Below are 17,725 nucleotides of genomic sequence, written 5' to 3' on the forward strand. Positions count from 1 at the left end.
TTTTTATTCAACTACTTGGTCCTTCCTGTGGGGCATAACTTCTTTGCATCACTATTCACAACTAGCTTTTCAGCCAAAGTCTGTTTATTGAATGTCAGGTTGAGTGGAAATGTCGCCAATAGAATTCATATGAGAGGAGCATGTCACACGTGTGGCCTGCATCTAGGATTCAGTTATTCATTCATTCTTTATTGAGAACCAGTTGGGTGCTGGGCCCCATTCCAAGCATATCAGTGAGCTAAAGACATGAAAAACTCTTGCCCTCTTGGAACTTACATTTCTATAGGAGAACACAAAACATAAGAAATCCATTTTATAATACATTTGTAAGTAATTAATGAAATAAGGGAGGGAAGGGGATAGCTTGGGGTGGGAGTAGATGTTAACATTTTTATTTTTTTTATTAATGATTTTTTATTATATTATGTTAGTCACCATACAGTACATCCCCGGTAGATGTTAACATTTTTAAATGGGTAGTTAGGAAAGGTCTCCCTGACCAGATGTCTCTTGAGCCAAACTTGAAGAAGGTGAAAAAATGAGCCATGCAGATGCCTGGGGCAAGCAGCCACGGGGGTCCAGGCATATCTGGTCCATTGGAAAATTGGCTTCACAAAAGCATTTGTGAAGAGGGTCCAAGATAGGTGAGATAGACCAAATCCTGAGAGAGAACAGAAAGCTGTATGTATGATGAGCTTGATCCAAGAACCACTGACGATGAGAAGAAGACAGATCCTACATGGTGGCTTACATTTAAATCCGGTTCTAGGTCTAGAAAGAACTGTGCTTCCTAAGTGACACTGAGTTAGCACTGAGCATATCCCAGTAGGGGAAGACCCATCTCCCTTCCTCCACAGACCTCACAGAAGAAAGGATTATGCCATTTAGGGTGCAGGGTGAGAAGCAGCAGTGGTCACTGTGGTATGAGATCCCCCCAGGGAACCTGGCCCCTAGCAATTGGCTCTTGAATTGTGGACACTGATGGGGCTTGTTGTGTCTTGTGGGATAAAGGGCAACCCCAGTGAAAACTACCGTTCCACATTGGGAGAGAGCTGGAGGAGCTAAATGGTCAGTGTGGCAAGAATCATAAGTTAGAGACAGGATAAGGCAGAGCCTGGTAGACATCAAAGTAATGGGGTACAAAAGAAAGAGTTCCCTTGGGAACTTCTAGAAATATGTGTTTTTGTGTGTGTGTGCACACGCGCTTTATAGAAGGTCAAGATCTGTCAGAGTAACTTATGTATGAAATTAATTTTTTTCCAAGTTTTTATTTAAATTACAGCTAGTTAACATACAGTGTATTATGAGTTTCAGGTGTAGAATTTAGTGATTCATCACTTACATACAATACCCCACGCTTACCAGGACAAGTGCCCTCCTCAATCCCCATCACCTAGTTAACCATCCCTCGCCCACCTCCCATCCAGCAACCCTCAGTTTGTTCTCTATAGTTAAGAGTCTGTTTTATGGTTTGCATTTCTCTGTTTTTCTCCAGTGTACATCTGTTTTGTTTCTTAAATTCCACATATGAGTGAGATCATACGGTATTTGTCTTTCTCAGACTGAATTATTTCACCTAGCATTATACTCACTAGCTCCATCCATATTGTTGCAAATGGCATGGTTTCATTCTTTTTTATGGCTGAGTGATGTTCCATTGTATATATACCCCATCTTCTTTATCCATTCATCAGTTGATGGATATTTGGGCCCTTTCCATAATTTCGCTATTGTTGATTGAAATTTACTTTCACCTAATTTGTCCGCACAGGCAAACATGTAGATTATTTTTTACCATTTTTTTTTTAGTATTGAACAAAAGTTTTGCTGTAAATACTCTCTCATTAATCTCTCATTATTTTTTCCCTTTTTTAGGCCAACAATACCAAAGACCAACAGTAAAGGACAGTACTAATCTCTGTAGCAGGGAAGTGTGACTAACACCACAAATTTGTAATTTAGCAGACTCACCTGAGAAAAACTGAGTATAAATGACCACAACTCTTATAACGATTAATTTTACCTGGGCATTTCAAGGCCAAGTCAGCAAGAGAGATTTAGATCAGAGACACGGATTTTGTTACTCATAACTCAGCAAGCAGCATAAACATCAGCATATTTGGAGTCCTAAACCTCCCTTCTTACTGAGCGACACTAAGGGAGCCAGGTACCCCCACAGGTTCAGTTAAGTTGTATTACAGGAGAGAAACCCTGCACTTGGAGAATCTGAAAGTTTCATACTGGGAAACCAGCTTGCTGACCCGTTACTTGGGATGGGGATAATACCTCTGTCTTCCGTGAGTGTTCACTACACAAATATAGTCTGGGACAAAAGTCAGCGCTTCTGCTTGCAAGATATACAGAAAATGAGAGACCTACAGAAAACTGTCTCTCAACAACATTAGCAGCTGGTTTCATGGAAAAAAGCCAAAGAGTAAAACACAAACCTACCACCTTCCTGCTTTTTGAGACTACATCTCTCCTGGAAGAAACACGGCCACAACTAATCAATTCTCGAATTGCCATGACCTTCAGATTGCTAACCATATTTTCTGGGGCAGTGTGGGCTTTTCTTTTGTGCTGCTGGGGGACGGACCCTCTGGGCATGTACGCCCGTGCTCTTCAGGGATGGTTACTGGAGGTGAGTACCTTGTAGAGACTGGTCTCTCATCCATTATTTCTTTGATATGCTCTGTTTCATGTTCTGTACAACCAATGGCATTTGCTCCTAGATGGGTAGACCTAGCTGTTACCTAGTGTCTTGGGATAGAGTCTGAGATGGAGAAGAGATTGTTGGAAGGAAAGCATGACACAATGGCCAGATCATAAACCATAACTCCATTAAGTTCTATTTTCATATTGAATAGGCAATGAAATTGTATTACCTGTCTCTTACAATGGGAAGAGAAATCAATAGGTGCCATTTCTTCGTGTGATGAATGTCTTTCTCTGTGCTCCCTGCTGTTGCTACCCGCCACATTTTACATTAGCATGGTAAGACACATTGCAGAGTGTGGGGTGGGCCTGGGTCTTCAGAAGGTGATTTCTTATATCAGTCAGTGAATATAGTGTTTAAAACAGCATTTGTCATTATGGCTAAAAAAAAAAAGCTCATGATCAGGATAGAGTAAAGCAACATTAAATTATTGAACAAAGATTTCTTCTACCACCCTATAGGATATCTGGGAATAGCAGTCAAGTGTGTATTACATAAAAGAAAAAGTGCTAGATCTGGAATTCTCTTCAACTCCACGTGGCTTAGTTATGTGGTCTTGATTAAATTTAACATCTCTGACTCACATGTTGATATTTTGTACGGGGAGAATAATCTTTGTTCTGTTCTCCTCATAGGTTCATAATAATTATTAAAATGAACAATGTACTGTAAGCGTACGAAGGCCTCAGTAATCATGTCTGATATAATTGGGAAATGGTATTGCAATTAAGGCAATATTTAAATCAAAATAGAATCTTTTCATAATATTGACATTGAAGAACACGATCAATATTTCTGTGAGTTTCATTTTTTTGTAACATAGGGAGCCTAGTTTGGTAAGAAGACAAAATTCATGTAAGAATGAATGACATTCTAGAATATGTTAGGGTAATCTAAGTAACACTTTTCCAACACTGTTTTCATTTTTCACTAAAGTTTTTTTTCTTTTTTCTTTTTTTTTTTTAAAGATTTATTTATTTACCTTAGAGAGTGAGAGGGGTTAGGCTGGGAGTGGACAGAGAGAAAGAAGGCAGGGGGGAAGACAAGGGGAATGCGGGAGAGAGAATCTCAAGCATATTCCCTGTTGAACCTAGAATCCCATGCAGGGCTGGATTCCATGACCCTGAGATCATGACCTGAGCTGAAATCAAGAGTCGCACACTTAACTGACTGAGCCACCCAGACGCCCCTCACTAATGTTTTTCTTAGGTGCACAATCCCCATATATAACCAAGTGGCGATCAAGTTGTTTATTCATATTTCCTGGAGTGTCCTCTATGTTCTTCATCTCAGGTTTCTGTGATAACATCACCCTTAATTTATGACTTTAGTCATAATGCTACTTTTCTTTTTGACAACTGGGAAATTTAATAGGAATCAACAAATATACTGGGGGTGGGTAGTAGAAAAAAGGGCTTTGTCTCTACATGTGACTAGAGCAATTCATGCAAACCATGACCTACAAAGCAATCTACAATATCTGCTTTTGTTTTAATAAAACATGGATCCCCAGTGATTCCATGGATTTTAGCCACCAACACTGGGAATCAATGCACACAAGGACTAGCTCTCTTTTTTTTTTTTTTAAACTAATTCACTCACCACTAACTTATGTAAGTTCTCATCTTGAAACTGGTGATGGCCGACACAGAAATATTTCTAGGATCAAAACTGAAAGCAGGTAGATGCTGTGGTTGTGAGGCTGAGAATATCAAATCTGCCTGAACTGATTACATGTTGAGGTTGCTGAGATTTGGTTCATTGAGCAACTGGGTGACAGACATATAGTTCAGATATGACTGCACACTTGGAATTTCTTTTAGCAACTGAATAGGTGCTCTGTGTGTGTGTGTGTGTGTGTGTGTGTGTGTGTGTGTTTACAGGCCAGTTACCCAGCAGAGTTAGTTTAAGACTCAGGTGCTATTTCTTTTCTCAGTTACCGAGAACCAGTGGTTTCACTGGAGTGCTATCAGCTACGCTGGAAGGAACAACAGAGAATGAAAAAGAAGGTAAAAGGGAGCTGAGTGAAGGAGTTTGGTTGAGTCCTGTTTCTTGGATAAGCAAAGGTCAGTCAAACATTCCAGAATATCTGCTTGCTAAGACAACTTGTGCAGGTCTGAGTCACTCTTTTGGATATTATTTAATGCCTAGACTAAGTATTCTTTTTTTATGAATTTTAAAAATTTTAACACAGTTGAAATCAGTGTGCCAGGTTCATTTCAGCTCCTTCCTTGCCAAACTGAGGGGCAGGGGCTGCTTCAGTTTCTCTGCCTTCTCTTTTTCTGTGATGACAAGATGTGAAGGTATCCGCTGCATTGAACTTTAGACTTCACCTTATCCTTATTTTTCTTGATCTCAACAGATTTGGCATCCTTTTGCCTGGCTGTGAGCAGAAAGTCCTTGATTTTATCCATTTTTTGAGGCATGGCTCTGAGAGGCGCAGGAGAACGTGCGGCTGGCACTGCGAGCTGTAAGAAGCAAGGAGTAAACTAAGTCTTTGAGTATTTCCTGAGCAATGAAAAGTCATGGTGGTATGTGTGAATGGTTTAAATCTGTAGCTCTCACATTGTAGCAGGCATCAGAGTAATCTGGAGAACCTTTAAAACACAGATTGCTTGGGCCCGTCCCCAGAGTTTCTGTTCACAAGGTCAGGGGCAGAGCCTGAGAATTTGCATTTTTAACAAGCTCCTAGGTGATGTAGATACCACTGGTTGGGGGACTACACTTTGTGATCCATTAGTATCTCCTTGTTTCCATGCTTATATTTTATAATAATCCTATCAAATAGCTATGAGTCAGCTCCATTCCAACCCTCAATTCCCCAACCCTTCAAATAATAGATGGAGTTAAGTAAAGCTTTTGAAAGTGACCAGGGGAGAGTCATGGAAATGAAGTCCATGCTCAGAGGGACTGCTCTTTTTGAGAACCTGGCTAGCTTCTTTTGAAATAAGCTGAATTCTAGTGCTTGTGGCAGAGACTATGAAACACAAGGTCCTCTGGTGACAAAAATAATGACAACTTACCCCCAGATGATCATCTTCACTTGTAAGTGTACCATGTGGGATCAGACGGTCTCAGAGAGGAAACTCACAAGGATCCTGCAGGACAAAGTGGAAGGTCCGGATGCCAGGGAGCTGCATGTCCCCTCTCACTCTGCAGTAGACTCCGGAACTTTTCCTTCAATCATTTACTCATGCAATCATACAGCAAGTGGTGGTTGAGTGCCTACTACATTCCAGGAATCGACCTAGGTGCAGGGATCACAACAGGTAATAAGACAGACATTGTTTTTGCTTTCAGGGGGTGAAAGGAGGTGGAGGGAGGAAGAGAGAACAGGAGAGTGAGTGATGATTGACATTGAGGTAGGGAGGGAGGAAGAGAGACAGAACATGAGCAAATAAATATTCCAGAAAAATATCACATAGCATAAGTAAAGTACAGAGAAATAAAACAGTGATTTGATACCAAGAGACAGGTGACAGAGTGGCTATTTTGGGTTGGGTGTTCAGAAAGGTCACTTTGGATGACATTTATGCTCTGATTTGAATGACAAGAAGGAGCCAGCCATGTAAAAGATCAAGGGCAAAGATCAAGGGCGAATGCCTCAAGGTGGGAGTGAGCTTAGCAAATTTAAGTAATGAGAGATCGGTGTGGCTGGCTCATGCTGGACAGAGTATGAGTGATACCAGATGAGGTTGCAGGACAGGCAGGGACCATTCTAAAGTCATTGATGGGATTTAATTGTAGGTGTGACAGAAAAACTGTTGGCTACTAGTGATCTGATGTAATTGGTATTTTACTGCTGCAGTGGACAGAACACCCTACAGGGCAGGGGACAAAGTAGAAACAGGTGACTCGTTGAGAATCTATGTCAGTAGAACAGGGGAAAGGTGATGGCGGTACTGACTAGGTGTTATGAGTTGGAAAATAGATTCTGGAAAAACGTGATCAATTACCCATTACCGATTGTTTGAATATGTGTGGGGAATGTGCATGAGGGAAACAGAGGCACCAAGAATTACCTCCAAGGTCCTTGCTATTCAGTAATGTGGTTTGAGGACCAGCAGCATCACATCATTTGAAACTTGTTATAAATGCAGAATCGTATGCTATAACTCAGACCTGCTGAATTAGAAGACCGCCAGGTGATACATACATGCATGGAAGTTTGAGAAGCCCTGTGCTAGAGTATTGTTTCAGTCTCTAGGGATACTAGTGCTACTTATGGAGATGGAGATTCTTGGGGCAGGAGTCAGCTGGGATTGGGAAGAGGGAACCATACTTTCTTTTTTATGTGTGTGAATTTTGAAAGATTCATTTGGCATACAAATGAAGACCTCAAGTAACAGTTGGTTATGGAAGTTTGGATTTCTGGGGAATGGTCAGGGCTAGAGATAAAGATGTTAGAATTTGTTAGTATTTGAGTGGTGCTCGCTATCTGACGAATGAATGGATGAGCTCTCTAGTGAGAGTGTGTAGAGGAGAGGGCCAGGAAGGAGCTGAGCACTACAAAGTTTAGACGCCTACACTTTTTTAAGAGGAAGACACAGCAAAGGACACTGAACAGAGGAATGCCATGAGAGTATGGTGTCCTGGAAGCCAAGAGCAGAAAGTGTTTTAAGAAAAAGCAGTCGATTGCACCAGATAGTGCTGAGAGTTTGAGAGAGTGAACACAGAACACAGCACTGGATTTGGCAACATGGAGGTCAGTGGGCGCTTTAGCCAAAGCAGTGTCAGCATGGTGGGAATTAATACCTTTGAGAATTTGAGGTGAGTGGAGACAATGCTTACAGATGAGGTTTTTTTTTTTTTTTTTAAGATTTTATTTATTTATTTGAGAGAGAAAGAGAGAAGGTGCACGTGAGCAAGAGACAGTGCACAAGCAGGGGGAGGGGCAGACGGAGAGGGAGAAGCTGACCTTGTGCTGAATAGGGAGCCCGATGTGGGGCTTGATCCCAGGACCCTGGGATCATGACCTCAGCCAAAGGCAGATGCTTAACTGACTGAGCCACCTAGGCACCCCTTTGGATGAGTTTTTTTTCAAGCTTCTGGGAGATAATATAGTTGTGTTTATTTCATTTGTACTCAGAAACCAATAATCACTTTTTATTTTTTTAAAGATTTTATTTATTTATTTGACAGAGAGACAGCCAGCGAGAGAGGGAACACAAGCAGGGGAAGTGGGAGAGGAAGAAGCAGGCTCCCAGCAGAGCAGGAAGCCCGATGCGGGGCTCGATCCCAGGACCCTGGGATCATGCCCTGAGCTGAAGGCAGATGCTTAACGACTGAGCCACCCAGGCGCCCCCCAATAATCACTCTTGGTTTCTCTTTCTATCATAACCAAACTCCTAACTCTGTTCTAGATGCGTGGAGGACAAAGTACAAAACATCCTACCTATTACCTTTAAGAAACTCATAACCTAGTGTGAGAGAGAGGCACACAAATAATACAAGGTTCTGATAATTCTATATTAGAATTATTGGGGTTTATGATCTTGGAAGAGAGTTCAAATTTTTGCTTGCATTATGCTAGGGACATTGCATGTGTTATTTGATTTAATTCTTACTACATTCCTTTGAGGTTATCCCAATTTTACCAATGGGGAATGGAAGTTCAAAGAGGTTCAGGACTTGCTTTTGCATCAGAACTAGTAAATGGTGAAGTTCAGATTTGAACTCAGGTCTGCTGACCTCAGTGCTGTATTCTTTGTAGCACCATGTTACTTTTCATGGTGGAAGAGGGAACAAATAAAAATTATGTTTAGTAAACTGTAAGTAATCCTTCACAAGCTGCAGTACAAGGATTCCTTAATACAGTAGTGTGCACTTTATGCAGTGTTTAGGGATAATTTCCAAATGGTGAAAAAATTTTTAAAAACTCCATTATATCACTCATATGTCCCTGGGGAATGTTTGCACTATGAGAGACTTAGGTGTTGGGATCAAATGAAGAAATGTCAAAATTACATCTCACTTCCCACTCAGAGAAACACAATTATTGAGGGGACTCACCTATAATAATAATATTATCATTGGGTCTGTACATATGGTTTTATTAAGTTAAATATGTCAATTATACCTCAATACAAAATTAAAAATTCACATAGCATGCAAATCTAATAAGAGTTATTTTTTTATTTTTATTTTTTTGAGAGAGATAGCATGAGCAGCGGGATGGGTAGAGGGAGAGGGAGAATCTTTTTTTTTTTTTAAGATGTATTTATTCATTTTATATATAAAGACAGTACAAGCACAAGGGGCAAAGGGAGGAGAGAATCCCGAGCAGACTCTGTGCTAAGTGTGGACCCCAACGCAGGGCTCAATCTCACAAGCCTGAGATCACAACCTGAGCTGAAACCAAGAGTTGGACATGCTTAACCAACTGCACCACCCAGGTGCCCCAAATAATAAGAGTTAATATTAACTGAAAACTTACTATATATGGTCAGTGTACTAGGAATATTATGTGCAAGTCTTATTCAAATTTTAATCCACATACTACCCCTGTGAGGTAGGTATTTTTATGCTACCTGCATGGAAGACTGAGTTTCCTAAGCTCACAGAGTTAAGTTGCTTTCCTAGACCCAAATAATTCCCATGAGAGTATGCTTTCCACTTTGCACATGGCCTTCCTGGCTTGTGATCTTCTGTGCCAGCCAAAGAGATCCTTAGTTAACTCACAGGGCTTCCTAATCATGTGGCTCGCCCATTTCTTGCCAGCAGTAGCTTTTCCCTTTATCTGCATCTCATACATTTACTCCTTTCTTTACTAAGGCTCTGTAGGACTCACTTTTCCTTCTTAAGTCCCAGCTGGAGCTCATTATTATCTATGGATCAGTTAGGGAGTTTGCATGACTGAGTCTGTAAGTAGGGAACAAACTTCTGAAGTCAGAAACTATTTAGGACCATGTGACCTGATTTAATGTAAACACCATAAACACATTCCTATCAAAGTAAAAATCAGTTATTTACCTTTCAAAATGTTCAGAGCCACTGTTTTAGAAGTTTAGATGTTTGCAAGTACCATCTAAAAGATTCAACATAATTTGATATTTTTAGCTCAATTCAGATATAATTTGATATTTTTATTAACCAAGCCCCTTTTTAAAGATTATGTATAACTTTTGTTCTTCCAGTCCTCTGCAATGGATAGTGCCTTATTTCTGTAGTTAGCTAATGGGCAATTGCACTAACACCTACTTGGATAATGCAAACCTGAATTTTAGGGTTTTACCTAAGGGTTTTTTCCCCAGCTCTCTTTGGCTCTAGTCTGGTTTTGGATACCAATTCTCTGTTTCTGGAAAATGCCCTGAGCATTGTGAGTGACGATTGTCTCCCACCTTTCTTTCTTGGTGGAAAAGAGCAGCTGGTGATGTGACTTAATTCACTTCTTTCAAGATGAAAGTATAAAAGATGAGGGCATCAACAATGAGGAGGGAAACTGGAGCTTGGTGGACTGTCCAGAATGACTCTGGAACTTTTATTTGTTCACTCTCTTGTATTTGAAGCTAGAAGAAGGTAGAGATGACGGTTACCTATGGGAGTCCATCTAGTGAGGTTTGGCTTGGAAATTAATTCGGACACATTGTTTTAGACCAGAATTCCTAGGTAATATTGTAGCAACAAACAACACTACAGTCTCAATGGTTAACCAAAATTCTAGTATTATTTTCAGTCATGCAAACTTTCTGCTGGCCCAGGCATCTTTCCAGGGGTCCTCCATGTGGAAACCGAGCCTTCCAGGCTGTGTCTACCTCATGACACTTTTCTCTTGATATGGGGCTTTAGGGTTTGTCTAAGCAGAGAAAGAAAACATTAGAGATTATGCAGTGGCTCTTAAGTACTTCCTCCCCAAAGTGACCTCCATGTCCCAATCCAATGGCCAGAATCAGTCACAGTCCCACTCAACTGCATGAGGGGATAAGAAACTCAGTTTTCTGTGTATCTAGGAACGGTTGGAAAACCAAAGTGGGCACTAGCGATGTCTGTTACAGACACCTTTGGGAAATGTCCCTCCAAGGCTCATATTCTTTGACATTCAGATGCTTAGGGCATATGGGGCATGGCCTGAGGTGGTAGGTGTGTAGGCAGAGGGCTGAGAAATTTGTCCTGTTTTGAAGACACCCACTGATGTCTTTAGCCCTAAGCCTGCATGACAAACTTCCAAAAATTTTTCTTGTATGCCATCTTGGTGCAGAGACCATTAAAGAAAAACAGACTAATCTCCTTATAGCCATGAGTAAATAAATACACTTTTACGAGATATTTTATAAGGTAGTCAAGGACTTTGAATTAAGGGCCTAGATCTAGATCCTTCTAGGTACAAAATAGCAAGCGAGGATTTATGTATTTTTAATTCTATTTCTTCCAAGGTTTGTCATAGGATTAAAAATTAAAATCGAGTCCACACAGCAATGATGAATCAGAAAGGGAATGTAGAAAGCTCAGGCGCATACACAAAGGCTAAACTATAAAGCTGTGAGCCTTCTCTGAAGGGCAGGAATGGGATCTTTCATTTAACACATCTTAGTTTGTTATCCTGGGAGCAAGTTTGATACCAGCTTCTCATTATAGGACTAGCGATCAGGCCCCACTGCCTTACAAACATCATATATATGTGTACACAATCTCACCTCTAAAATTTCAAGGTAGTAGAAAGTAATCTAATTATGTGGATAATTAAAAACAACCAAGTGCAAGTTTAAAACTTGTACTTTTATGACTGCGAAGGAGGCTATCAAAATGACAGGGTGTCTGGATGTGATCGTTGCACGCACTCAGATTAAATGAGTGCATTAGTTGATTGTTTCTGGTATGAAGATAAGCAGAGAAAAGTATAATAATGTTGGCATTTAAGTGGACCTAATTAGGCTTCAAGTTTAACACTCCATTAAGATGAATGGGAAGGGGTCACCCCTGTTCAAGCTGTGGCATTGTCTTAGTGTGTCTGGATTTTGCCTCTGAAGACAACAGTCTGTCAGCATACGTTCTCACAGTTACCACTGAAAAGCAGACTGGAAATTTAATTCTTTTAAAATTAAATCTCAGATTCTGGAGGCCACAGCAAAATCCACGGGGAGACCTTAAATCTTCAAGTTCTGCAGCTGTATTGGTCAAAAACAACAACAGTAATGATAATACTTTCCCTTGTCTATAGGAGCTTTCCTGTGCAGACGTTAGTGTTCCTGAATATGATCTGGTGAAACTAACAGCCTCCAGTTTACCACTGAAGGACCCTGTCCATAGAAGGAGTGAGGGACTTGGGTAAAGTTACGGAGCATGTCACTGGTAAAGCCAGAAACAACATGGAGGGACTGCTCAGTTTTTGTTTGAATATTTTGTCATCCATCGGGGAAAGGGAATAAGGAATAATGATCTCATCTACTAAACTGAGTGCACATGCCTTTGAAAGAAAAGCCAGGGATCAAAAGGCAGCACAGCACGGTAGACCTTTTTATAGGGAGATGACCAGGTGAATCCTACCATCCTGCCATATGGAAATCTGGTTCTGGGATAGGTGAGTAGCAGAAACCTTTTGTTATGACAAAGGCCAAGGTGCATGGATGTGGTCTGAAAGTTAGGAGACTCCGGAGCACATTCACAATCATCACACAAAGAGTCACAGGGTTACCCTGTGCTTTTCACTGACTGGATTTGGAAACTGGATGTTTGGATATTGCGTAAGAAGAAGCCACGTATGGTTTGAGTTGAGTGGTTGGGTAATGGTTGTCATGATTTTCTGATTCTTTGGAAGGTGGTGTGGCTACATCCCCACTGCAGTCTCAGGGCTGGCCGTTTGTAATTCTGGTGATGCTATCTAGATTTCGTTCATGTCACTGGACCATTTTGTCTTGCTATGATTTAGTTGCTTCTTTTTACAATTAGTAAGATGATATATAGCCTGCTTATCGAAATTCTTTATTTCGTGGCTGTGTTCTTCAGTAAAACTGTAGAAAGGAAGTTTTGGTATACAACTGGTGCCTAGATAGACTTATGACTATGTCTAGCTCTTTTCTAAATGTGAAATTATTATGAATTTTGGAATTCTTTAAATGGGTCCAATTGTAATAAAATAACGGCAGTATGTTTTTATTAATCATTGATCTTAGGCTTTTGGATATGGATGGAAGGAAATGTGGTTCTTAGAGCCAAATTCTTACGTTATTTCAGCTCCTGACTGACGATATGCCTTAGCTTGAACATTTCTAATAAGGGAGAGTGGAGAATGGGACGCTCATTCCCACTGTTGATCATCTTGAATTATTAGTTCATCTCACTCTGTCTTGTAATATTCTATACTTATTGATACTAATATTGATTCTGAGAATACAATGTCTCTTCCATCTGCTATTTGATAGCTTTCAGATACCTGAAGCAAGTGTTCATGTTAATCCCTTGGTTTTCACTTTTTCATTCATTATAGGGCACAGAAGTTTTCAGAAACTTTGCTTCAAAGGTTTCCCTCAAGCTTTAGTATTACGTGAGGATTCAGCCTAGCCTATAAATGTCCTGTGGTGTATCATTAATACTTGGTTATTCTTACTCATTGAGAACAGAGAAGTTAGTGTTTGGAATGGATTCATTTTCACAGCGTATTTTGGCTTTTAAATTGTTTTTGTTTTAGGGAAAATGAAATTCATTTGGGTCTATCCTAATTAAAAAATTTCTTTGTAGTAAATTATTTGTAATAAATTTGCTTCAAAATGAATCATTTAGATATCATTTCCAATAATTCATTGACAAGATAAAAACATGTAAATGGCAACAAGAAAAAGTAGAAAAATAAGATAAAACTGGGTAAAGTTCACCATATAAAATACAATTATGAAGTTACTACATACTTACTTGTGGTGGGTCCAAATTTGATTCTGAACTTGCTAGCAGCCAATTCAAAGAGGGAAATAAGATCAGTTATGAGACTAATACATCTAAAATGATTCGGAGACAATTGGAAGGACCTTGATTCCTCATGCTGAGTCCTGAGTCCTTTTTCCTGAGTTCACAAAGAGATGACTCCCTATGATGAAGTAAGAATATCTTCAACAACATTTTGGTGATGAATTCCACCACAGATTTCATAGGACTCTTTTACAATCAAGTGATAAAAATTCCCAAGTGCAATTGTCTGGTACCTAGTAAGTGCTTGTAATGGGTTAAATTGTCCCCCCCCCCCAATCCCCCTGCCCCCAAAGAAGTTGAAGTCCTAACACCCTGTACCTGGAAAGGTTATTGTATTTGGGAATAGGGTCTTTGCAGATGTAATCAGGATAAAATGAGATCATACTGAACTAGGGTGGGCCTTCATCCAATGTGGCTGGTGTCTACAGAAAGAGAAGAGACACAGACAGAGACATAGAAGGAATATGGCCATGTGAAGATAGAAGCAGAGATCAAAGTCGCGCTGCTACATGCCAGGGAACACCTGGGGCTCTCGAGCTGGAGGAGACAAAGAAACATCCTCCCTTCGAGCTTTCAGAGGGAGTGTGGCCCTGCCAACACATTGATTTTGGATTTCTAGCCTCCAGAACTGTGAGAGAAGACATTCCTTTTGTTTTAAGCCACTTGATTTGTGATACTTTGTTATCCAAGCAGCCCTAGGAAACTGATATCGTGCTCAATACATATTTATTAATGTTTGGATGAATTTTATGGACCGCTTGACTGATAGGAAAGGGCTGCTCAGAAATTTAGAGACTGCTATGAGCGACTAAGAAAAAAATTGATATATTCTTACTGGATATATTTATATCCATTTCTATTTTTACTGAAGTCAGCATTTCTGCATAGAAGATTTATTTATTGTGGGGTTATAATTGATAAACCGTGATCAGGAGATTTAATGTGTAGACTTGGCCACTACCAGGTACCATTATATTTCCTGTGACATAACAGCTCTTCTTAGAGCTTTGTGCAGCATCCAGCATATAATAGGGAGTCAATAAATGTGTACTGGAATTACATGGTAAATTCTATTATTACGTGATTAATAATGAGGGTAGAGGAAGGTCTTGTCCCCAACTGCTATTATTATAAAGGAGACATATTACACCTATATATTTTAATTAGCAGTGTCACAGGAATCCTGTTATCTACCCTTGTGAATGTTACTTGTATGGGTGTTCCTGTTTCTTTTTCATTAGTCCTTTTCTCAAAACACATACCCATGACTTCAATCCTTATCATCTCCTACTATCTTCAAGAAATCAAATAAATCAATGACTCCCTAAACATTGAGAAGAAGAAAACATGAAAAATGAGCCAACAGGAAAAGCAACGTCTTGATTCTGGTTGGAACACAGTCTACCAAAGTTGTTGCGAGGCCAGTTTCAGTCTCTCGAGTACTGGCTTCCCTCCTACTCTATCCTCAAGGCAGTCAAATGTTATGATAAGATAAAGGCGGCTACGAATGGGTCATATGCCCACTACAAATTATGAAAGCTCACCAAACACAGATGAAGATCATGCATGATGAGCTCATTTGGAGAAGAAAGATTTCACATTCTTTTCAATAACCTAATATTTTATTTGGAATGATAAAGCTTTTGAGAATCACTGAACTCCTATGCATAGTACACTTTCAACTTAAAAAGCAGAGATGAAGTCTCTCAAGTTTCCAATGCCAGAGTCATCATTCTGGACCTGAAAGGAAGACATGAAAAAACCAAAAGAAACAAATAAAACAAAAAACAAAACCAAAAATGTGGTGGGCAATCTCTAGGGGAACCCATGGAAATACGGAGTGCTTGAATGCTCCTGTGTTTGCGAAAAGTTCTGCTCTATTCATCGGTCCTAGGTTCATCCCACCGGCGGTTCCACCCCTGTCAGAAATATAATGGAGCACAATCTCGAAACTGCCCTGCCCTTGCAACATTCACAGGTTCTCTCTCCCCCCAAATTTGAGCGGAGGCACTTTTCCTTTCTAAAGAGCAGCATCTGGCCTCTTCGTGCGCTCATTTGCATGCCAATACTGGATTGCTCTCCCAGCGCACAGCTATTTAATAGTGGTGCTGGTGTCCGAGCTCTGGGAACAAACCAAATGGTTTGGGTGTGCTTTTGTGTGCAGTGCGGGTCGTTGCTACAGTGTGCTTATTAAGAATAGTACACATTCATTATAACAAGATTGCTCTTTTGCTCAGGGGCCATCACGGCGCATTCTGTAAATGAATTAACAGTAGCATGCATTTGTGTATTATGGGCCCAGAAGATGCATTTGTTTATTAAATAAATCTGCAACACAGAAAGTATAGTTGAAAAAAAAAAAACTAGAAAATAGAGTGCGCATGTACGGTAGCTATTTGTTTTGTTTTGTTTTTTTTTTTTTTTTTTGAAACCTCAACGTCTTGGCGAGTTTTCCTCCTTTGTTTCTTTTAAATTACCAGACATCACAGGCCACACTATAGACTACCAGCCTGCAAAAATTACTGTTAAAAAAAGAAAAGAAACCAAATTTAAGTTGCAGAAGCACAAAAGTGGTGCTGTAAATAATCACATACCTTTAAAATGATTTAATATTATGATTCCTTTGTTTCTCTTTAAATTCTCTTGTTTTTCTTAAAATCACTTGTTATTTTTTAACTTAGTTTTTATTTTTGGCTAAAATTTAGCTTGCATCGCATATATAATTTCCCCCATTAAACTCTGCTCTCTGTTGAAATATAAACTCTGCTTTTGGGGCATTCATCTAATATTGATCCATTTATTTCCAACCTTTTGGCCCAGGTATGGTTAGTACAAGTATATTAATAAACATGAGTCAGTCTGTTGGATTTTATTCCTGTTCACTAATGATTTTTTAAAGCCCAGTGGTAGTTCGCAATTGCACTGAGAACTCAGAGTACGGTCTTAGCTATGGCTATTTGGTGTTCCTTTCGTGTTTTGTATCTTGCTCTCTTTAATATGTAATCTGGTATGTTGCGCACTTAAAGTGTAACAGAAAGAAAATGGAAAGATTTTAAAATATGAAATGCTAAGAGTCTGAAGCCACAACCGGGATAGTAGGAAATCTATTAAAATGAACTGAGGAAAAAGAAACAGTCATAGTCCCAAAATTTGAAATTCTTATGTTGCTTAAAGGATGAATGTATTTTACAAAGATAAACTAATTTCATATTTGATTTCTTGAAAATTTTCTATAAAACCCAGGGACAGTAAGTAAAATTTGCCAAAATGTTTTAAAAGGGAAAGCCCGGTAACAGGAGTGGATGAGGATTTCATAGATTTTTAGCTTAGCAAAAGATCTAGGACACTATTAAAAAAATACCCAGCTAATTAGTACATCTGCAATATAAAAAAGAAATGTGTTTTGTAAGAAAAATGGCAGGACTTATAAAAGGTATTCCACATGTAGCAAAAATACATAGCGGATTGAGGCAGGATTACACTTTTCTTTCACATGGAATCTTCAATACTTTGCATTTTGTCCTTAAAGAATAATATTCAGCTCTGCTATTTATTGGGGGAAAAAAACCCAACAAATCAACAACCTACCGTTGTAGCAATTGATTTGAGAATTATGTAAGGGAAAAGAAAAATATTTGAAACTCGGGTTCCTTTTCTTTCATCCCTTTTCTTGGGGAAGGGAGGGCAAAAAGCTCTATTTTCCAGAGCATTTTATTTATCCCGCTGCAGCTTTTAGAGAGGCCAGCCAATCAGAAAGTCTGAAAGGGCCTGGGCCCAGACTCAGTGCTGAGCTCCAAATGTGATTCCAGTCCTGACAGGGGGATTATAGGAAACAGATGACTTACGCTTCTAATTTGTGGCCTTAAATTGCAAACAGAATTTCAGGAGTCGAGCAGAGTAATAAATGGCAATAGAAAAAGCCACACACAGCCAAATCAGTATGTGGTGGTTGTAGGTTAAACTAAATGGGAAGAGACAGGTTATGATGGTTCAGTGTATTACAGAGAAGAAAGTCTTAAATTACCAGTGCTGAGAGGTACTGCTCCGCGGCAGACAGCGTTGCGTTGTGCAGTCTACAGATATCCCAAGCAGAACAATAAAAAAGCAGGT

General features: G+C 39.7%; 1 protein-coding gene and 1 long non-coding RNA gene across 7 annotated transcripts in view; one reads left to right on the forward strand and one right to left on the reverse strand.

The window, feature by feature from the left end:
* The first annotated feature begins 1,775 nt into the window (after positions 1–1,775).
* The window catches only part of LOC148110725 (uncharacterized), a 149,516-nt gene continuing 133,566 nt past the window's right edge, over positions 1,776–17,725 (forward strand). For 4 of the 6 annotated variants that reach the window (XR_015723732.1, XR_015723734.1, XR_015723735.1 and 1 more), the window contains exons 1-2: positions 4,656–4,782; positions 5,079–5,985. Coding sequence is in view for 2 of the 6 variants with exons in the window: in XM_087860606.1 (XP_087716732.1) it covers positions 2,417–2,641; positions 4,653–4,782; positions 5,079–5,137 (414 nt within the window). In the remaining 4 variants the exon portion in view is untranslated. Of the gene's footprint in view, positions 2,642–4,652; positions 4,783–5,078; positions 5,986–17,725 lie in introns of those variants that run through there. The other 2 variants (XM_087860606.1, XM_087860607.1) reach the window with 2 other exon arrangements.
* On the reverse strand, positions 4,838–5,821 carry LOC123782281 (uncharacterized). The gene is made up of 2 exons (XR_006776953.2): positions 5,740–5,821; positions 4,838–5,184 (listed from the first exon to the last, which is right to left on the reverse strand). It is a non-coding gene; the product is annotated as an uncharacterized LOC123782281 (long non-coding RNA).

The sequence above is a fragment of the Ursus americanus genome, chromosome 1 (genome assembly GCF_024610735.1).
Source record: "Ursus americanus isolate L20-20 chromosome 1, mUrsAme1.1.p, whole genome shotgun sequence".
Classification (NCBI taxonomy): Eukaryota; Metazoa; Chordata; class Mammalia; order Carnivora; family Ursidae; genus Ursus; species Ursus americanus.